Source organism: Drosophila kikkawai, chromosome X (assembly GCF_030179895.1).
Source record: "Drosophila kikkawai strain 14028-0561.14 chromosome X, DkikHiC1v2, whole genome shotgun sequence".
Classification (NCBI taxonomy): domain Eukaryota; kingdom Metazoa; phylum Arthropoda; class Insecta; order Diptera; family Drosophilidae; genus Drosophila; species Drosophila kikkawai.
The window spans coordinates 21,765,245-21,785,805 of record NC_091733.1 but is presented as its reverse complement, the minus strand read 5'-3'; the positions used below and the strand labels follow the sequence as shown (position 1 = coordinate 21,785,805).

Sequence of the window (20,561 nt, the reverse complement as noted above, 5' to 3'; positions counted from 1 at the left end):
TTGCATTTTGCATACTAAAGAGTTGCGCCTGCGTGTAGGCCATAAATAAACTAATTGCAATTTGTGATTCTCTCTCTGGCGCCAAGACCCCTTCAACTGGCGCCTGAGTTCTCAGGAGAAACACCCCGGCAAAGTGTCTTAAAAAGAAAGAAATCAAGAAAAGAATTACCTTTGGAATCGAATGTCACCAGTTTGCAGTCATCATCGTTCATGCTGCACTTGAAGACGCCGCCGCCCACCTCCACACCTGGCTGGTAACGGGAGGTGTCGAACTGTGGGGCCCCAACAATCAGGCTGCAGCTGAAAGATACAACAATTTTATGAAATATTAGTACACTCATAAAAAATGTTAACCATAAAAAGACAGTTTTTGGATGTATAATTAGGTGCTAATTATTAGAAATAAGGGATTTCGGACGACTTGCCTTAAATGAAAGGTGAATTTTTCTCATCTTTACAAAGATTTAATTAGTTTTAGGATTATGGAACAAAATTTCCTTGATTTAAGAAAACATTGAGTTATATATTTAACTATGTAATAGCACTTAAGTAACAGCACAAACATGTATCAATCTGTGCTTACCACTGCTTAAACAGTTAGAACCAGTTGGGAATCATATGTGCAAACGTGTGAGATTTCAATTAAAACAATCAAAAATTTGCAATATCATTGCTTAGCCCTTATTAACCATCATTTGTTGTCATTATTTTAAGACTAATACCCTTCCTTGAACACTCGAAACGAGGATATCTTGAAATACGTACATTTCCGTAATAAACTTCCCTAATTTGATCGGCAACCCTCTGGTATTCTACCCGCACCCTGGCTCGAGATCCTCTCCCTCTCCCTCTTCTCTTCTGAGAGTCTTTGGGAGTCATGTTCTGGTGCTTTACTGATGGTTCTAGTGGTGCCCTAGGTCCGGCCTGGCAGCAGTTCATCACGGCGCACGCACATCGACAGCTGTCGTTGAATGGCTTTTGAATGCGGAAGTGCCGGCGAATGGGTGCCCGGTTCGGTCTTTCAGTCATTCAGTCTTACGGTCGGCTTTAACCCTAGGGTGCACTAAATGGGCCTTCATTTAAATTGAAAATAATCAAACGGAAAGTGAATGTGTGCACTGAGGAAAAAGTCTTCAAAAAGCATAGAAATAGAGCCTGGGAAATTTGTTAGAATTTATATCATAGTCAAACTTTGAGTTCTTGAATTAGCTGTGCCTCTATTTCTCAGGGTTTTCGAAAATTTTTTATAATTTACCAAACAAAGTATATGTCATATATATTTTATTTATATATTTTATGTTTATTTATGTAAGAAAAGTAATATTAAAGACCTCTTTAAATCTAGATACTGGTTTAACTAACCCTTTTTGTTTTAATCATATTGTTCAGTTAAGCAAATTATAGATATTTTAAAGTACTTTGATGTATTTTGGATATATTTTTTAACCTTTTTTAAACCTTTTTTCCTCCCATATTTTTATATTTGTTTTCAGACTCCTTTTCTCTCTCTGGACATCTACAGATGAATGCCATTCAGGGCAATATGCCGCCGCCGCAAACGTTTCCAAATCAAACACTTCAGAGTTGATTAAAAGAAGAGCCCTCCTCCGACCCATTTGTAACCCCCTTTTTGGCCGAGATCCTCCCCCGTTTGGACGACCTGCACTACAGCAACCCACATGCAACAATTTGACGCTTCACTAAAGCAAAAATCGCACATATGCGTGAAACTCGAGAGGGAGCGACTCGAAACAACAACAACAAAAAAATACAGAAAAAAGCGAAAAAGATTGCAAACTGAATATCCTATGAATGGAAACACCTTAAAAAATAAGCAATGCTTTTAAAAAATAAGAACAAAATAAACTTTAAAATTTATTTAGTTGTATTTATTTGTGGTATTTATTTCTTAAAATTGATTTATATGTATTTTTTCTTAGACTTTATTTAAATTATTATTATTATTATCTCAGTGTCTCTTAAAAAAACTAAGAACTGGGCGGGTCGGATCACTATAAAAAAAATGAATGAAGCGGGCCTTCTAATGATCGCAAGCTTGCGATTCGACGACCATTTGGTATGCATCAAGTAAATATATATATTTTTTTAAATATACAAATACAGAGGCGGGGGAGACGAAACTCAAGTTATGCCAGTTATAGGCTATTACAAAAAGCTCTTTTATTTTTACTACTTAAAGCACCGTAAGCTCTATTTTTCACTGAAGCTGCGTCTCTTTTTTTTTGCGCTAAAAAGCTGACATCATTGGCATTCATTGAATAACATTCAGAAACTCGATTCGATCATTCTCTTGCGGGTAAACAATTAATATTAATTTATGGGCAAATACACACAGATACAAAGAAACTGGTCCAAGTGAGAAATTCTCCGCCTACTCATTGCATTTTCTCTTGCTTTTCTGCGAATGAGTGGAGTGAATATTGATAATAATAATAATGAATCAATGGAGACCATTCTTTTCCCATTGATTCATATATTTTTGTTTACTTGACTCATTCCCAAAAGATTTTCCAAGAATGCAAATTATTTCTTAATCATATATGTATGCCTTTAGTTGAGGTAATTCAGAGATTCAAACCGAGGCTTACGTAATTTATTTGTATTCGTAAATTGAAGAGCACGCGTCAAGCGCCTAGAATGCGTTATTATTCGAGGGCCAGTGGACCGTGAAAAGATCAAACAAACACAAACCGATCGATTCATTCACTGAGAGAATAATCAAAATCAATGCGAGTCAATTGAAAAAAAAAAGAGTGAAAATATGTTGAAATGTTTTTTTATTTCATTTTGAATATTCCGTCACAGGTCAATGTATCAATTTGGAAGGAAGTACATACATACGTACGTATGTATAGATTGAAAACCAATTTTCCACACACATGTCTCACTTTGAAATCAAGAACCAGGCCCTGTAATTCAAGGGAACGAAGGCCAGAAAACAATAAAATAGGAGAGGACTCGGCATGATCGCGCCTTGAATGCTAAATTGAGTATTGCCCAGTCTTTGGCTTCGACTTCGACTCCGACTCCGAGCGTCGTCGCGTGCAGCAGCCGCTGTGGCAATAAAAATAATGTTTTAAAAATAACATTTTTGTGTCGAAAATTGCTTTGGTGCCTGAGCCCCTGAGCCCTGAGTCCGACTTCCGAACACATGCTCGCAGGATGTGACAGGCACGAGTGCTCAGGCACACAAACACACACACACACACTATCTTTGTATTTGTTTTCCAGGTCCCCAGTGCAATTTCTAGTCCCACTCCAAGTATCCAGTTCCAATTCCCTGTCCCAGTTCCCCCCGAATGTCGATGTGACGTGGGTGAGAGGCTGCGCATGCGCAAACCCATGCTTCCTGCCTGAACTGACACTCCACAGTGTCGGTGGGAAAAGTACAGACAGGGATTTATCGACATTAAAAAATATATATATATTCCACATAATTAAAAAAAAATTACTATAGCATTGAAAAAGTCACTTTAAAGTTTATCAATTATAAAGAAATAAATCAAAGAGGTAGAAAACTTTTTTTTACTTTTTATTTACTAGTATATTTATATATAAAACGGACCAACTAAACTAAAGGATATAAATGTCTAAGCACATGTTTAATAGCACTTGCACTTGCAACAGCACAAACAGGTATATACCGAAGGCCGGCAAGAGTCTTCATTCCAAGAATGTTAGAACCAGTGGGGAATTATATGTGCACAAGTGCAAAATATTGTTTTTTTCATGAAAAATTTTCTTTTTAAAAATTAAAAAAGACCTAAACAAAGCCTAAAGCCAAAAAAAAAACGCACTAAATTTAAAAAAATGGTAAACTTATCCCTAAATATATAAATATTAAAATTTATTATCATTGAAATATATTAATATTAATTAATGGAAACTTTTTCTTCATTTTAGAATAATTTTTTTTTTAGTTTTGGGGTCACTTTTCTTAAAAAAAATAAAAGTATTTTTATGAGTGTGGGAAAATTAAAAAGATTTTTAATGACATTGTTTGTTAATATTTTTTAATATTATTTATTTTTTATCTAAGATAAGCAAATAAATTCATAAATAAATTTAAACAAAAACAAGCAATATATAAATATTGAATGTGTTACAAATCATTTGAATTTCTCCAGAACCTCAGCCTTTGTTGTTGCAAGAACTTTGAACCCAACTTCCGCTGGAGCCGACGCTCTCGAGCAGAGACTTTCAACAGACACTGTCCCAAAAACCTTTTAGAAAACGAAAGCAAAGGGGTAGGTATAATATACATATACATATATTTATTTATAAATATATATATTGTGTGTTTAACTCACTTGCAGGGAACCAAGGAGATCGCTTCGAATCGAATCGGATCGGATCTCCATGCTATATGTACACATATGCATGAGGGTAAGAGAGATCGACTGGGAAAGTGCAGAATAATGCTGGAAAAGTGGGCGATGGCGAGGGCGTGTCGGCGCTAAACATGTGTGTGCGCCTACCGATATTTTCCCCGGAGGTCGGGTAAAATAAAGAGAACCTTCGTGGGGCACACGTGACAGGCATGGACGACGCTGTTTGTCCGCATTTTCCATTACCATTTTCCCCGTACCATTTACCTAAATGTGTTTTAAGTCCCTGACTCTCTATCCCTCTATTGTTTGGGCGTGTGTGGTTTTTCTGCCCTTTTTTTTTTTTATTTAACACATTGACACTTCCGTTTGCCTGCAGGCCCTGCACGCCAGCTGATCGGTAGTTGTGATCAGAGATCGCTGATCGACGATCGCTAATCGTTGATGGACGATCTCTGATGTCTATCTTTGCTGGGAGTCCGCAATCAAGCGGCAATTAAGGCGACCAACGGCCGAAAACCAAACAAAAACTTAGAGTGGGCACTGTGAGAAGAACACTAATATGTTAGAAAGTATTTTTAATAAAAATAAATAGTAAATAATTTTCTGATATTTTAAGCATTTAACACATTTGAAATGAACTTACATACGATTTTAATACATTTAAAAAGGTCTCTTACTCATCACTGACCAACCCTCAACTTTCAGCCTGAATATTAGTAAGTTAGAGCTAGAACCAGTTGGGAATTATTAAGCAAATACATTTAAAATTCAGATAATTTCGCTTATCCTTTTATAATTTATATGTTTAGTATAATTATGTATGTATTACAAATGATGCCTTATTTTTTTACCGTGTACGTACCGCAGAAATATTTGAAATCAATTACATTTCTCATTGTCTGCCGCCGCTAGTTTTTTTTTTTTCTTATTTATTTTTTTGCCATTTCATAACCACAACAAAAGGCAGACCGACCATCGGTCGATGGATAAACGCTCGACACGATCTCATTGCACTGCCGCTGCGGCGGTGGCGGTGGCGGTGGCGGTGGCGGTGGCACAGCTGCAGCTGACAATAGTTTATGCAATAGATGGATTGCCCAGGCCTAGGCAACCCACTTAATGGAGACCCAGAGAACCTAGTGTATGCTGCAAGAACAGACGGACCTAATGAGCGAGGAGCTCCTTCTCAACGTAGGTGGGCCAGAAATGTATCTAAAAATAAAAAGTATTTCAAGGGGAAGATGCCGAGTTTCGGGTAAACTACTTGGTATCTTAGAGATTACCAATTCTGTAACTCCCAGAATGTGCTTATCAACTACGGTTGGTGAGAGATAATGAGGCTGAACTAGATACTAGATACTGGCTACCAGATACTGGCTACATTAAAGGATCTGTGTGCAAGCCCAAAAGCAGGCAGAGAGCTCAGGGGGAACGGGGTCAGTCTGGCCGGGCAGCTAATGAGAGAGTAAGATGCGTATATAAGGAAACCTGAACTTGGATAACGGACTAACGACTTTATTTGGCCAATTGGGTGAAGCTGCGACAACCTTGGCTTGGCTTGGCTTGGACACACTCCACTTGGCCCGTAAATAGCTCAAGCTAAGTATGTCAAACGGAGAGTTGCAGATACACAGATATACAGGTGCGACTATAGCATGAGATACAGATACAAGGCAAGCAAATCGGAGGCGGCATTGGTAACACAAAAGCCTCGTCGTCGTCTGCAGATACAGATACACGGATGCTGTATTAATTGCTGGCTCTTTGCTCTCAGGGCAAACCACATAAACTGCCTTATAGACAATAACCACAACTAGTTACTTAGCAAAGACCCCGCAAACCCCGCCGACTTGCCTCAGATTGTTTTTGTCAACACACAATTATCTCTTTTGTGGCTGCAGAATGGTTTCAGGTAATTTCAAGCTTTTAACTCAACAGCAAACAACTCAGACTTGAGTACCTCACAGTTTTTCCATTAATTTTGTACACATTTATATGAATATTTTATATTACTTATAGTATATAAAGCTTTTTTGGTATTGAAAGTACGCTTGGAGATAATGCTATCAAGGTTGAGTCGGTAATAAACTATATATAGACTTATTAGGGCCTATAATAATGTCACATAGTTTGACAAAACACGTGGTTTATGTAAGCCCTAAGCTCGGTGCATCTCTCTCTGTCTGTAGTTTTCTTTACTCTCAGAAAAGATACATTCTGTGAGATACATATAGTACTTCTCAGATACGACGCAGAGTTTACAAGCAACTTGGGCTATAAGTCGCGTGATGCTAACTTTTATTGTTCGCTGGCATATGTATAAATATTTTTACCTTTCACTGTGTATCTTTGTATCTTCTGGCCGAAGATCTTATGTGTATCTTTGTATCTTCTGGCCAAAGATCTTCTTTATTCTTATACTTCTGACTGTATGTTTGCGCCTGTTTATTGAATTGTAAACATTTTTAACGCTGCATTTAAATAATTTTCGTTGCTTTTAAAGTGCACTTAGCGCGCGCTTCGTATCTGTATCTTAGAGTGTGGACTGGGGGGACAGTGTGTGCTGTGTGTGTGTGTATATGGATTACGACTGGGAGCAGCCAAGAGTAAGAAGTGCAAACGACGACCCAAAGGCCATTCACACACCTAGCGGCCAGATGCTGTTGCTCCGATACCCTCGACGGGCACTCTCTCTATCGAGTATCTTCTAGCTACGACCTCATCGTCCCATACGAACCACACCAGCTTTTTTGACCATCCAGCAGACGTGCGAAAAATCTAATTTCAAGTACTATGCTACACTGAAAGTTAATATGTAGGTATAATAATATAGTAAATATTTCTTAAACATTGCTTAAGCTTTCCCTTAACATTTCTCTAAAAAGTTACATATTTTAAGTGACTTGTGTTGAGTTTTCCTTAGTTTTTGTCATAAATCTGAGCTCTTTTCTAGCCAAATTTTTGCCTTATTAAAAGTGTAATAGTTTTCTCCAAGTGTAGAGCTGAGACTAAGACTGAGACTATACTGATTAACACGCTTCAGCGAGCTGAGACTGAGACAGGGACCGAGCCTGAGCCTTTCGGGTTCACAGAGGCTATCGATCAGAATATTGAACGAACCGAGAGCCGTTCACATGAAATACTATTGGAAAGTGTTGGGTGAGGCCTGGACTGGGGCAATATATTTCCCCCTTCCCTCCCTCCTTTTAGTTTTTCTTTGCCATTTTCCTTTGGGGGTCAGGACCCCAACTTACTCGAAAATGTCCAATAAACTATCAAGCTGAAAGTCTAAAGTGTTCCACACATTTTTATATATGATGTAGAAACTCGTAAATTTATCAATGAATCTCCTCCAATTGCAGCCACAATCTGCAGACGGGCCTCCGTTATCTTCGGCAGATTGAAATTAATGGCGTTTAGCATTCTGAATGCATATTTACACGCTCGTTGGGATAGGGGAAGTGCCATCAGCGGCAGCAGCTCCCAGCACGAGAGCATAGTGCAGATAGCTAGAATCTCTGGGGAGATTATAATGTCACCGCATTATCGCCGGAATTGACGGGCTCTGCACAAGACGAGAGTCTCTATCTAGCCAGCTGTATGGCAAACCAAGAGACTAAAGTCTTCTTTGGCATTTAAATCAATTTTGTAAAAAGCAGAAAGTATTTCAAAAAAATTTTAATAAATTGATAATCTAACAAGTTGATTAGAGAATATGAAAATAAGTTTAATATAAGTTAATTTGTGTTAAAATATATTAGAATACAACCAAATATTTTAAAAACTAACCAAACTTAAATGAAGAAACCACAAATTAAGGCTTTTTAAAAGCAGAAAGTTTATATTTGGAAAAAAAAATATAATTTAAAGTTAGATAGAAGATATTTTCTTTGAATTTTACATTATATTTGTGTATACATTTTTTTTTTGTTGAGCTTGTCAGTTTTAAGAAAAGCAAAGTTTAATGTTAAGAGCCAAGATTTATCGCTTAACTACAAACACTCAAACTTCTTCAAAATGTATACTCTAGGGAATAGTTTCTTAAAAATTGAGCAATCTATGAAATTCTTAAGCTATCTGCGTTCCCCTGAGATATAAGTTATGTTATAAATAAAGAAATATATATACATACATACATGTATATACATAAATATTTAATTTATACATTTAATTATACAAATTATTATCTGTAAAAGGGCAGAGATCGGTAACTTTCTCTTTGTACAATCTTACAGCAAAAGAATTGAGTTTGTTTATTAAAAGATAATTTAAGAAAGTTTCATAAAAGAAAATACTTGGGTATTTTATAAAAACAAAAAATTATAAATATTAAATAATAAAAATTAAAAGTAAAGCCAAAGAAGAGTCTGCTTCTTGGGTTTAAAAAGATCTTTCAGTATTTTCTGATGGTTTTATGGCCGTTTCTTTAATCAATATTTATATATATTTAGATTATATTATATTTATATGTATTTCCAAACACTTCCCTTATCAATCATGCTTCTTGGTTTTGACAATATCTTTAAGTGTTTTCTGATGGTTTTAAATAATCTTTTTATTTATTGCATATTTTCATATATTTATATAAATATATATAATAATATATATATATTACATTATATTATATTTATATATTTTCCCAATCACTTTCATTTCTCTCAGTGCAAGATAAATATTTCTGGCGAGTCTGTGCGATAATGCCATAATGCAGCAATGACGACGAGCCGAAAGGGAAATGAGTGCAGCCTGAGCATTTCCCCAACATTTTGGGTAAATTTCTTATGAACCCGATAATGTTCGGGTTTTATACTCTTAAAAAAAAATATGAATTATACTTTTGACTCACTTGTTCTGATTGCTGAAGAAATTGCTGCGTCCCTTGTGCATCGCAATGCTGAATCCGAACATGGAATTGGTGGCCTGCCGGAAGCGAACATAACTGGGCAGATCGATGTTGTAGCCATGGGTGGTGGAGAGGGCGGCGATTAGCAGCAGCAGCCAGGACAGGTCCATGCTTGTCCTTGTCTGAATTAGTTTGCTTTTTTTCGCGTTGAGTTCTTTTCTAATTAAACTTTCGATTGTTTCGCTTTCGTGGGGCTTGCATCAAGAAACTCGGGCTATTTCACGCTTGCATCTTCACAGCTGTCGATTCGGGACCGAGAATATTACTATAACATATGGTCAAAATATATACACACGGCGGCGGCGTCAAGCTTTATTTTTCTTATAAAAATCCAACCTTGGCCGAAAAAAGCTTGAGCACAAAAATCAGTGTGGAAAAAAAACAATAAAAACAAATATTCTTCAACTCAGCAAAGAGCAGCAGCAGCTCTCAACTCTCAGTTCTCCGATCTCAAAAGTGTGCATGTGTGTGTTGTCTCTCTATATCTCCTCTATCTCAGCGACGAAATCTTGCGGCCTTGAGCCACCGCCGCCTAGGTGGGCGGGGTGGTTAGGGCTGGTCGGATATCGAGGCAATTACGATATACCAAATTGGTCTTTATTACACTTTTCCATTTATTTTCACAACTCTGCGAGGCTTTTCAATGGCAAAAAAAAAGAAAAGAAACTTATGTCATCCACACATGTTTTTTTTTTAACATTCTATAAGTTTAGATTCACTTTAAATTGGTTTTTTAACGGTTTTGTATTTGTTTTTAAAGGAACTTTAAAATATATTTGCTTTGCTTTAGTTTTTTAATGCACATTTTCACTTTTCTAATAAATATTTTCTTCAGTTTCTTGGTTAAACATGGGTAACATTTAGTCGTTTGTTTGTTTTGGCAAATCAGTTTTGAAATCAGATTTGTTGTCTCTTTAGCATTTTGACGGTTTCTTCTGCGAGTGTGTGTGTTTGCGTTTAAGCTTTTTGGCGTTCTTACTCGGTTCAGCATCTCATTTCAATGACGTAATGGGCCGCCAAAAAAAAAAAACAGGTTGTTCGAAAAACGTCCAAATAACGGACAGGCCACAAAACCAGACGGACAGCCCTTCCCACACACACCAACACACGGGAAATAAGTTAAGAAATAAAAGTGTTTCATGTCAAGATCAATAAAAGTAACAAGAAATTCAGATATATGAATTTTGAGGATCAATATTAATATTTAAAATAATCAATTAAATTAAATTAAAATAAATAAAGAATTAGGAAACGATTTGACTGGAAACCACAGGTCCTTGGTATTAACTCTCCCATTTAATAATTTTTAATTTTAATTAAATTTCTTCTAGGCATTCATGATAAAACATGTCTCGTTATTTTTCTGCTAGTGTGACCAAGATTCCCTTGCCTTGCATTTTCAATGAGTAAAAAAAATAAACAAAAATTATAAAAAACAAGTCGTAGGCAGCAACGGCGTGGGCGTTTATGTTTAAGTGCAGGTGACATTTGACACATTTTCATTTTCCGCTCTCCGTTCATATACTGTATAGTTTTTCCGGCAAGTGTATGGGCGCCACACGAGTTCATTGATAGACTCGGTCGCCCCTGTCATTCATAGAAATAAATAATTAAAAAATGATTGTAGAACGAACGCCATATGGTGTGGGAATATAGTATATGTATATATTCAACAATTGATCACATGAGCTGCATTTACAATGCCCAGGCGACCGTTAAAAGTGTGTAGGCCACAAATTGCAAAGAAAAAGAAAACTAAAATTCGAAATTTATTCTAAAAAAAACTCATTTGTAAGCCGATAGTTTGCTAGTTGCAAATTTGCATAAAGACGGGGAACTGGAGAAATTGAAAGAAATGAAAAGAAATTGAGAGAAATTCTTAGCCGCCAAACAATTTGCATTTAAATCTGGACTGGCTTTGAAATGAAATCATTGTTAAATTGGTCTTAGATTTTTTTTATAACCAAGTCCCATGTCCCTATGCTTATTTAGGATAATAATTCAGCTATTAGCTTAAAATCTGTACTGGAGTTTCTACCAGAACGGAAAAAGACAGATGGTGCAGATACGAAAACCAAAAAAAAAACACATCAGCAGCAGAAAAAAACATCATTTGTCTAAAAATAAATTGAAAAGTTGGATACTGATGCTGCGAGCTACGCCCAGCACCGCCTATAACTAGGTGTATATCTATATATATATATATTTATATACATATATAGAGAGACGTGCATATAGAGATCTTTTGCCTACACTGGCCAAAACCTAGCTGAGATAGCACTTGCACGAAGGTTAAAGCTGCATATTGAGTCACTTTATTGATTTTGCATATATGTATTTGTCTTTGATCTGAGTATTTATTTGATTTATTTATATTATTATTATTATTATTTGTGCACTGGTTTTTTCTTCACTCGAACAAAAAATTGTGTTAATCACGCCGCGTTCTTTATTTATTTATTTGTATTTATCGCAACTCGTCTAGTTGTTAATTAGTTTTTATTTCAGCTAGTTAGCTCGTGCTCGAGCTCGTACCTTAGCAGTGAACGCCGCAGCATTTAGACACCGACTACGCGAGCGAAAAACTATCTGTTAGATACATCTCAGAGGCAGACAGATACATAGAGGCATCAGCGCTGAGCCAGCCAGATCGCCTACACAGGTGAGAGACACGGCACCAGCGGAGAGACGCAATCTCAAAGCTCTCTAACGGCCAAAATGATAGCAAAGTTTATATATTTTCATTATCTATGTTTGGGCTTCCCACTCGCGACAAAAAAAAAAAAAAAAAAGGAAACGGACTTAAAGGTGTTGCGTGGGAAGCATCGCTGCATAAATGAGACTGCACAGATCTCATTTTCTATACACTTGATGGGTCTTATTTCTGGTTGACTTGCAAAGCAGAAACTTTACTTTGGCACGAATATATATATATGTAGTTTTAATATATTTCCTGCTCAGGCTTAATTTGTTTTTACTTTTATTCATTTATTTATACAATTTTGAAGCTCAACGAAATTGAAACTTGAAGGGTATACCAGTTTCGGCCTGATGCTTGATATTAAAAATATACAAGATATTGATCGAAACGGATATTGGGCTGTTCAACTACAATTTATTTAAAAATTTACTTCAATTTATAAGATATATATTTCAAAATTTTAAAATTAAAACGGAATTAATTTTACTTTTGTTTTTTAAATTCTTTCAATAACTTTTTTTTAAATTGAATAGGCAATTATTTTAGTTTTTAGTTTTTTATAAAAACAAATTTATGTTTTAGTCTTTAAATGTTTAAAGTAAATGTTTTTGGATAAGCTTGATATTTTTTATAGGGATCTATGAAATTTCTTTTATTTATTATTATTTTATCAAATAAACTTTTTTTTTTGAATTTCAAAAACCATATAAAAACTCCTCAAAATTCCGTAGCCTTTCCTTACAACAACAAGAAATATATAGAACACCACATGGAATTTGGAATTAAATTTGCTCATAGGTCCGTTTAATTTTGGTCGAATTTTTTTTTATATTATTGCAATTTGCCGGCTATCTGAGACTGAGCAATGCCACGTAAAAACAAACAAATCCACTGACGTTTCCGACACACCAACAAACAAACAAACAAATGAACAGAATCGCACAAAAATAGCTTCGCTTTTCGCATTTTAATTACCAAATTACATTTGCATATGCACACGATCGGTTATTTAAATCTTTGAATTCGGGCGCTCTCGACTTGATTCGAATTTGGCTCGCGCTCCGCACGACGACCATCTGATGTGTTTCGCTGTACGCGAACGAGTGGCGGATTGCAGGCAATCCATGAGATACATTCGGCTGGCAGCTCGTTATTCCGTTTTTTCGGCGTTGTGGTTGAATGAGGGCGGCAAGGAGTTTGTTTATTGTATTATTTATAATATTAAAATTTATAATATTATTATTATAATAATATTATATTTTTTTTAATTAATTTAAATGTTTACAATTTCGCAATTTGCATATACTTTAAAATATATTTTGTATAAAATAATTGCTATAAGGCAATATTAAGTCGTTTTTTTTCATAATTATTTAAGCCTAAGAAATTAAATAAAATGAAGAATAATAATAACTAACTAGCGCAGTTATCTACATTTTTAGGTTTAATGTTTAATAAAATAATAAATATAGTATTTTATAAGTTTTTTTCCTTTACAAAAAGTTTATTTCAAAATTCAAGCCACTGAGTGCCCAGATTCTGAATTTCTTAAATTTTAATATTTTATTTGTATTTATTTTTATTTTGTTCTTAATTTAATTAAATTTAATTAATTTTATTTAAAAAATACTGAACAGGTTCAGCTCAACAGCTGGCGCTTCGAGTCCCTTGGTATTTTGTGTCTTCGAACAACGGCCACACTGGCTGCCAGATTACGCGACCAAAAAAAAGAAGGTCTGCGTATCCCCCATTGAATCCCCCTGATTTCTTGAGAGGAATCCAACGAACAAACCGGTCCGAAAGATGCACAAGGTTATCCGGCAGATGACGCAGCTGCGTTTGCAGCCGCTGCAAGGAGCGGCGCTGCTCAAAACAGGAGAAACACCAGCGCCCATGCTAAGCCAGCTATCGTCGCCACCTGCTTTCAATCAGAAATCCATTCACACGGGAGCTGCGGGCGGTTTTCTGTGTGCCAAATGGAATAAACACAACTATGGGCCGCGCAAGTGGCTGGAATACAACAAAACAGTGCATCCGCCGCAGGAAACCGACGAGGAGCCACGGAAGGCTGTAAGCTATACGAATACCCAGCGATTATCCTATCCTAATACGGTCTCCTTTCAGTACGTCTGCCATATGCGCTCCAATATTAAATACAGTCCGGACAAGATGTGGTACATCGCCGCCTTTGTCCGGGGTATGTCTGTCGACGAGGCCTTAAAGCAACTCAATTTCGTGCTCAAGAAGGGGGCGACCGACGTGAAGGAGACCATACTGGAGGCCCAGGAAATGGCCGTGCAGCGTCACAACGTTGAGTACAAAAGCAATCTGTGGATAGGTGAGAGTTCATTTGAATCATTACATACCAATGTGAAGCTAACCTATGAGTGTTACCTGTTTTTTAGCCGAGTCCTTCGTGGGCAAGGGACGCGTCTTCAAGGGAATGCGGCGGCATGCCCGTGGTCGTTTCGGTCACGTGGAGTACAAGCACTGTCACTATTTTGTGAGACTGGAGGAGGGCGAGCCGCCAAAGCACTATTACCAGGAGCCACAGACACCGGAACAGCAATACGAGCACTGGCTGGAGCAAATGCGCAGCCGGAAGATCATCAACTCGCTCTAGTTCCGCTCGCTAAGTCGCCCAAGTCCAGCCAATCCAACTTCCACTGTACTGCTCCCTTTCCTTACTGTCTTTCGGCCATCCCACACATATTGTTTTTAGAAATTTGTTTAATAAAACAGAAACCAGAGAAACTATACAACTAATTGGAATGTTTGGTTTTATATTTATATAAAAGCAGGTTTTTATTTATAATTTAAGGAGTAGAGAAACTTGTCCTAGTTTATTTTCATTAAGAAAATAGGTTTTTGTAGCTTGTACATGGCTTCTAAAAGTAAAAGCAAGATAATTTCTATGTATTGGCCTTTGTTTTTAAGGACTATTCGTTTTTTGTACAGAGTTTGCCTTGGGTCTTGTTTCGACTTCTACTTCTACATGAGATATTATTTCCACTTCCTTTTCTGCTGGTTTTGGTTAAGGTTACAAGAATGTTTTTGTCTTTTTTTTACTCCAGTTCCTCTTCGTCCTGCAGAGTCTGTGCCAGCAACTCCTCGACGGGATCAGTTTCCAGCGACTGGGTGACCTTTTCCAGTGCCAACGGCTCACGCTCCCTTACCGCCTCCTCTTCAGCCTTATCCTTGAGTTGAAGGCAGGCCAGCTTGGACAGTCGGGACTGTTTGCTGCGGCCAGCATCGCGACGTCGCTTTCGAGACTTGGATTTTTTGTCTTTGGCGCTTTCCTTCGTTTTGGATTGCTTCTCTTCAGCATCCTGATCTTCGTCCGTCTTACCCTTGGCATTCTTGTGGTCCCTGACCACATGCTTAGCCAGATTTTGGGCACTGCTGAAGCAGCGTCCGCAATCAATCGCCTGACACTCGAAACGCCTGCCCGTATGGGCAGACAGCACATGCTGGCGGAGATTCCTTTCGTAGGAATAGGTCTTGTTGCATCCCTTCTCGGTACAGGTGAAGCTCGCCTCCGAATCCTTGTGCTTGGCCTCGATGTGCTGCTTCAGATCGCTGGGCTTGCTGTAGCAGGTGCCACAATGCTCGCACCGATGTCGATTCTTGCCGTGCTGCGTGTCCTTGCAATGCTTGGTGTACAACGACCACTTGTCGAAGGTCAAGGGGCAGGACGGACAGGTGTAGAGCTTGCAGCTGCCCTCGTGGCTCTCGCGCTGCCACTCCTGATAGAATCCCCTGGCGCATTTGGTGCAGCGAAACGGATAGTCCTGCGTGTGCTCCCTAATCTCGTGGCGTTTCAGCTTCAATTTCTGCGAGAATTTGCTGTCGCAGTGGCTGCACGGATAGACCCGTGGACTCTCGTGAGCCTCGCGCATATGCCGCGTCATATTGCTGAAGGAGATGAACATCTTGTCGCACTCTTCCAGCAAGCACTTGACCGTTTTCTGGGCCGCCGCCTCAGGTCTTTCATGGGTGCTCCGCAAATGGCGCTTCAAATGCGTCAAGATCGAGTAGGTCTTGTCGCAGCCTTCGTGCGAGCAGGCGTGCTTTTTCTGCAGGGGAAATCATTAAAGCATAAAGCACATGTATTGCTTGGAGTCGTTGGCAAAGGCTTACAATTCCCGTATGGTGATATTCGTGGCGGTCCAACTGGTCCAAACGCTTGAAGGTGGCCTCACAATTCCCAATACTGCAGGAGTATTTGGCAGAGCCAACGCTATTGCGGCGCTCTTGACGTTCCTGGCGCTGCTTGAACTCTTCCAGGACTCCATCCAGGTCGCTGTCACTCGTTATTTGCGTTCCGGGCGGCATTTTAATTAAACTTTTTAAGAAATCACACTAAAAATCGCTTCATAGCCGGGCCTATCGAAAACAGACTGATGGTGTATATCGATAAGTGTGGCCGTCCAGTCGATAAGCAAACAGTATTTTATGGGCACCACTTAAATATTGGTATTTTTAATTGTTTATACATTATTTTTCTTTTTAATTGTTTCAAGTTATATAAATCAAGAATTTGTTAACATAAGAATATACTATTTTCGCTAGTTTTAACCTGTATAATAGCTATATAATAAAAAAGTATAAAAAATATAGAATATACCATTGCTGTGATGGCTCGCGAGGCATATTTCATAATAGCCACCACGGTCACACTATTTGAAAGCTCTAGCTAAAAAAAAAAACACTTGGCAAAATTCAGATAATAAACAAAATCAAAGATAGTTGAATTTGTAATAAGATGGAATACGAAAGTGTGCTGATCGTGAAGCCGGAGGTGTTCATCTACAAAATACCACCGCGCGCCAGCAATCGAGGCTATAGGTGAGTCAACAACCCACTGGGAAAGGCCCGAAAAGACACGAATCGAAACGAAAAAAGTGACTGCTTATTTTTCACTTTTCGCCAGAGAGATTCTAAATTCAAAGTTGTTCGTATGCAAGTGCAAGAGAGACGCCCCCACATTGCACTCGTGTGTGTGTGTTTCCGTGTGTGTATGCATAAATTATGTTTTTAACCAAGGTTAAAACACCCGACTTCTTGTTGTTTTTGTTCTTTTGAAGTTCAATTCCAATTGATTTTTTTTGTGTGGTGTGTGCAGGCTGCAACAATAAAAACATTTGTGGTTTTTCTTGTACATTTTCCCTTACACGTATCCAAAAAAAAAAAAAAAACAACAAAAAAGAAAAAACGAAAAAAAAGCTTCACTGCGTGTGTGTAATTGTTGGTTTTTAATGCTTTCTTTGTTTTCTTTTTGTTGTTGCTACTGCTACTTATTCCTCAGTCAACTGCGCTCAGGTGTATAAACACATATATGTACATAAGTGTCGGCGGGGTTAACTAATAAAAGAGTGCCCGTGCCCCCTTGAAACCGATTACTTTCCGATATATGGATACTTCTTTAACTAATTGCTAATCACCATTCATTCCCTTACGCAGAGCGGCAGATTGGAATCTAAAGGAGCCCACCTGGACAGGCCGAATGCGGCTGGTGGCCAAAGGCACCGCCTGCATTCTAAAGCTGGAGGACAAGACCAGTGGCGCACTGTTTGCCAACTGCCCCATCGACACATATCCCGGCGTTGCCATCGAGGCGGTATCCGACAGCTCTCGGTACTTTGTGATCCGCGTCCAGGATGATAATGGTCGCTCGGCATTCCTTGGCTTGGGCTTTGGCGATCGATCGGACTCCTTTGACCTGAATGTGGCGCTGCAGGATCATTTTAAGTGGGTGAAGAATCAGGAGCAAATCGAAAGGAGATCTTCTTGGAATGCAGAAAAAGGACGGCTCCGAGGGCACTTCGCGCACCGGCAAGAACAAGGGGTCATCCGGCGTGTTGCCACCACCGCCGTGGTGGCAGCACTGATTAACTCGTTAAAGTGGCTGACCGACCAGATGTCTTGAATAGATTACAACCATTATTATCATTTTGAATGTTCCCTGTCTCATGTTGATCTTCTCGCCTTGATCCCAGATCAGCCTCCCACTCACGCGCCATTCAGGCCAAGCAGAGCATTGAGCATAGTCGAGATCTACACGTGTGACGGCGCCCATCTCAGCTGCAGGCCTCATTTTGTCCCAGGCCAAGATTCCGAGTAATCAGTTGGCAGATTGGAATCTAAAGGAGCCCACCTGGACAGGCCGAATGCGGATGGTGGCCAAAGGCACCGCCTGCATTCTAAAGCTGGAGGACAAGACCAGTGGCGCACTGTTTGCCAACTGCCCCATCGACACATATCCCGGCGTTGCCATCGAGGCGGTATCCGACAGCTCTCGGTACTTTGTGATCCGCGTCCAGGATGATAATGGTCGCTCGGCATTCCTTGGCTTGGGCTTTGGCGATCGATCGGACTCCTTTGACCTGAATGTGGCGCTGCAGGATCATTTTAAGTGGGTGAAGAATCAGGAGCAAATCGAAAAGGAGAAAACAGAACCCAAGCAGGAGCTTGATCTGGGATTCAAGGAGGGCGAGACCATTAAGATCAACATGAGAATAACGGTGGGTGTTAAAACAACGCACAAAACCCAAATGATAAGATTCTATAACCTTGAACAGGCAGCCGGCTATTGTAATCTTATTCAAGATTATCTGGCTGGCTGCGGTTAATATCGGTTCGCCTTGGCCGGACTAATTCTTTTTGCCTTTTTAACGAGCTTAATTAACAAGCTTCTCTCTCTCTTCTTGGAATGCAGAAAAAGGACGGCTCCGAGGGCACTTCGCGCACCGGCAAGAACAAGGGGTCATCCGGCGTGTTGCCACCACCACCCGGTGGCTTAGGCAAGATCGCTCCACCACCGGCAGCCGCTGCAGCCACGACGGTGCGGCAAAGTCCGGGCGTTTCGCCTGCGCACAGACCCGCCGGAGGATCCGAATGGACCGATTATGCATCCGCAGGGTGAGTCTGAAAATTACACGTTGAAGCTTCTATACTTATTGATATTTCATATCCTTTCAGTGGCAACCAGGGACAACAGAACGCGGCCAATGCCAACGCCAACGCCAACTGGGTGCAGTTCTAGATAGACATACATCATCCTGTTCCTCCTGCTGGTGCTGCTGCGCTTTTTTCTACCCCAACATTATGGTTTAAGATGGTTGACCAGATTTCTTTCTCCCTTATTATTCACTATTGATTCGCAAGCCTATAATAATATAAATTTTTGTTTCGGTTTCGGTTCCAAAACACGACCAAAAGCATACAAATTTCAACAGAAAACCATTAACATTCAGCAGAAGCGGCGACAAGCGTCAAGCGTTAAAGATAACTTTTATTATATATTTTTTTTATTAAATTGAAAGTGTGTATTAGTTTCCTCGCCCATCCACTCTCTCTCTCTCCCTCTCTTGCTGTCTCTATCTTTTTGACTCGCTCTATTTGATGGAGAAAGGAGAAAAGAAAGTTGAAGAAAAAAAAAGAGGCCGAGTTCTCAGTGGGCGGGGATTTTTAGTAAAACTATGTATTTAGCCTGGTTGTTATTTGTATAAATGAAATGAAAGTAACGAGTGTGAAAAATTCAACTATTCGAAAGTGTAATTTGTTAAAGTCTAGATCGAGAGATATTGCAACTAAACCGGAAAGGGAATTAAGTTTAAATACCAAGTTATAAAGCTAAACTAATGTGAGTTGAATTAAAATTTTAATTAATTATTCAATTTTTGAGTACTTACACACATTACACTCTATCTCTCTCTCTCTCACGCAACAACACATGAAAGGACATTCCGCAAAAACAAAACAAAAAAAGTATCGATTATCGTCGTAACATACCAATCTATAATTTATTGTTAACACTCTCCTGAAATTCTACCAGATCCATGGGTTATATATGTATATGGCATGCCGCAAACAATACAGATCTATCTATACATATATATATTTTTTTGTTTCGTTTACAACACACACACATACATGCTTAGCAATTAAGTAAATCAAATGAATTATATATATATATATATATAATATACAATATGAAGAAATATCCATATGTATTTAATAAACCACACACACATACTTGTAGAGAAGGAAATCTTGCTAGCTCTGAATTCAATTGTTAAACTTGTTTGTTTCTATCCAACAAAAAATCACCGGAGAACTGTGTGTCTTTGTTTCTCTGTTCCCGTTAAAAGATTAACCTAAAACAAAAACGGGGCAAAGAAAAAGTTACAACACATACAAAAAAAATATATACAAATAAAAAGAAGTTATTCATATACTATATATTTGTTCCATAAATGTTTACAATTAGGGCTGCAACTGGCACACACTTTCATCGCTTAATCTATAGCGTATCCTACTTGTATAGTTATGGGTAATTGCTAGAAACAGTGCGTTTTAGGGTGTGTTTATTTAAGGACATTCCTGGGTGGGTTGGAGATTCTGTAGTTAATGCAAATTCAATTGAAATCGATTTGATTTGATTTAAACCTTCAACTCTAATGAATATTCCAGGTCTCATAAGGTTTCTGGTTTCCGAAAAATAGATCTTGAATTGTAAAACGCAGTGTATTCTAACAGTTATTATTTACTTACATGACATGATATATTTTATTTTGTATCCCTTTGTTGCGGCTTCATTTTT

At 38.5% G+C, this 20,561-nt stretch overlaps 4 protein-coding genes and 1 pseudogene across 9 annotated transcripts in view; 3 read left to right on the top strand and 2 right to left on the bottom strand.

The window, feature by feature from the left end:
- The window catches only part of if (integrin subunit alpha inflated), a 35,586-nt gene extending 22,521 nt beyond the window's left edge, over positions 1-13,065 (bottom strand). For 2 of the 6 annotated variants that reach the window (XM_017182703.3, XM_070287989.1), the window contains exons 1-3: positions 12,932-13,052; positions 9,199-9,494; positions 170-300 (exon numbers count right to left, since the gene is read on the bottom strand). In XM_017182703.3, coding sequence (XP_017038192.1) covers positions 170-300; positions 9,199-9,365 — 298 coding nt within the window. In that variant the 5' untranslated portion in view covers positions 9,366-9,494; positions 12,932-13,052. Of the gene's footprint in view, positions 1-169; positions 301-9,198; positions 9,521-11,790; positions 11,873-12,931 lie in introns of those variants that run through there. The other 4 variants (XM_070287988.1, XM_017182706.3, XM_017182705.3 and 1 more) reach the window with 4 other exon arrangements.
- A 574-nt stretch (positions 13,066-13,639) lies between these two features.
- On the top strand, positions 13,640-14,722 carry mRpL22 (mitochondrial ribosomal protein L22). Its single transcript, XM_017182777.3, has 3 exons — positions 13,640-14,026; positions 14,081-14,294; positions 14,362-14,722. The coding sequence occupies exons 1-3, from the start codon at positions 13,760-13,762 to the stop codon at positions 14,577-14,579; spliced, it is 699 nt and encodes a 232-aa protein (XP_017038266.1). The 5' UTR covers positions 13,640-13,759; the 3' UTR covers positions 14,580-14,722.
- On the bottom strand, positions 14,720-16,363 carry LOC108085976 (transcription factor IIIA). Its single transcript, XM_017182776.3, has 2 exons — positions 16,097-16,363; positions 14,720-16,032 (listed from the first exon to the last, which is right to left on the bottom strand). Exons 1-2 carry the CDS (start codon positions 16,289-16,291, stop codon positions 15,022-15,024), a joined length of 1,206 nt encoding a protein of 401 aa, XP_017038265.1. The 5' UTR covers positions 16,292-16,363; the 3' UTR covers positions 14,720-15,021.
- A 264-nt stretch (positions 16,364-16,627) lies between these two features.
- LOC138929241 (NECAP-like protein CG9132) lies at positions 16,628-17,847 on the top strand (annotated as a pseudogene).
- A 244-nt stretch (positions 17,848-18,091) lies between these two features.
- On the top strand, positions 18,092-20,200 carry LOC108085970 (NECAP-like protein CG9132). The gene is made up of 3 exons (XM_017182768.3): positions 18,092-18,480; positions 18,675-18,877; positions 18,938-20,200. Exons 1-3 carry the CDS (start codon positions 18,127-18,129, stop codon positions 18,999-19,001), a joined length of 621 nt encoding a protein of 206 aa, XP_017038257.2. The 5' UTR covers positions 18,092-18,126; the 3' UTR covers positions 19,002-20,200.
- Positions 20,201-20,561: the final 361 nt, after the last annotated feature.

Excerpts from the sequence above, each read along its gene's own strand:
- mRpL22 (XM_017182777.3), top strand. The coding sequence starts at position 13,760 with ATGCACAAGGTTATCCGGCAGATGACGCAGCTGCGTTTGCAGCCGCTG. Across the intron at positions 14,027-14,080 it reads ACGAGGAGCCACGGAAGGCT|TACGTCTGCCATATGCGCTC; the intron begins GTAAGCTATACG and ends GTCTCCTTTCAG. Across the intron at positions 14,295-14,361 it reads CAAAAGCAATCTGTGGATAG|CCGAGTCCTTCGTGGGCAAG; the intron begins GTGAGAGTTCAT and ends CCTGTTTTTTAG.
- LOC108085976 (XM_017182776.3), bottom strand. The coding sequence starts at position 16,291 with ATGCCGCCCGGAACGCAAATAACGAGTGACAGCGACCTGGATGGAGTC. Across the intron at positions 16,033-16,096 it reads AATATCACCATACGGGAATT|AAAAAGCACGCCTGCTCGCA; the intron begins GTAAGCCTTTGC and ends TTTCCCCTGCAG.
- LOC108085970 (XM_017182768.3), top strand. The coding sequence starts at position 18,127 with ATGCGGATGGTGGCCAAAGGCACCGCCTGCATTCTAAAGCTGGAGGAC. Across the intron at positions 18,481-18,674 it reads AGATCAACATGAGAATAACG|AAAAAGGACGGCTCCGAGGG; the intron begins GTGGGTGTTAAA and ends CTTGGAATGCAG. Across the intron at positions 18,878-18,937 it reads ACCGATTATGCATCCGCAGG|TGGCAACCAGGGACAACAGA; the intron begins GTGAGTCTGAAA and ends ATATCCTTTCAG.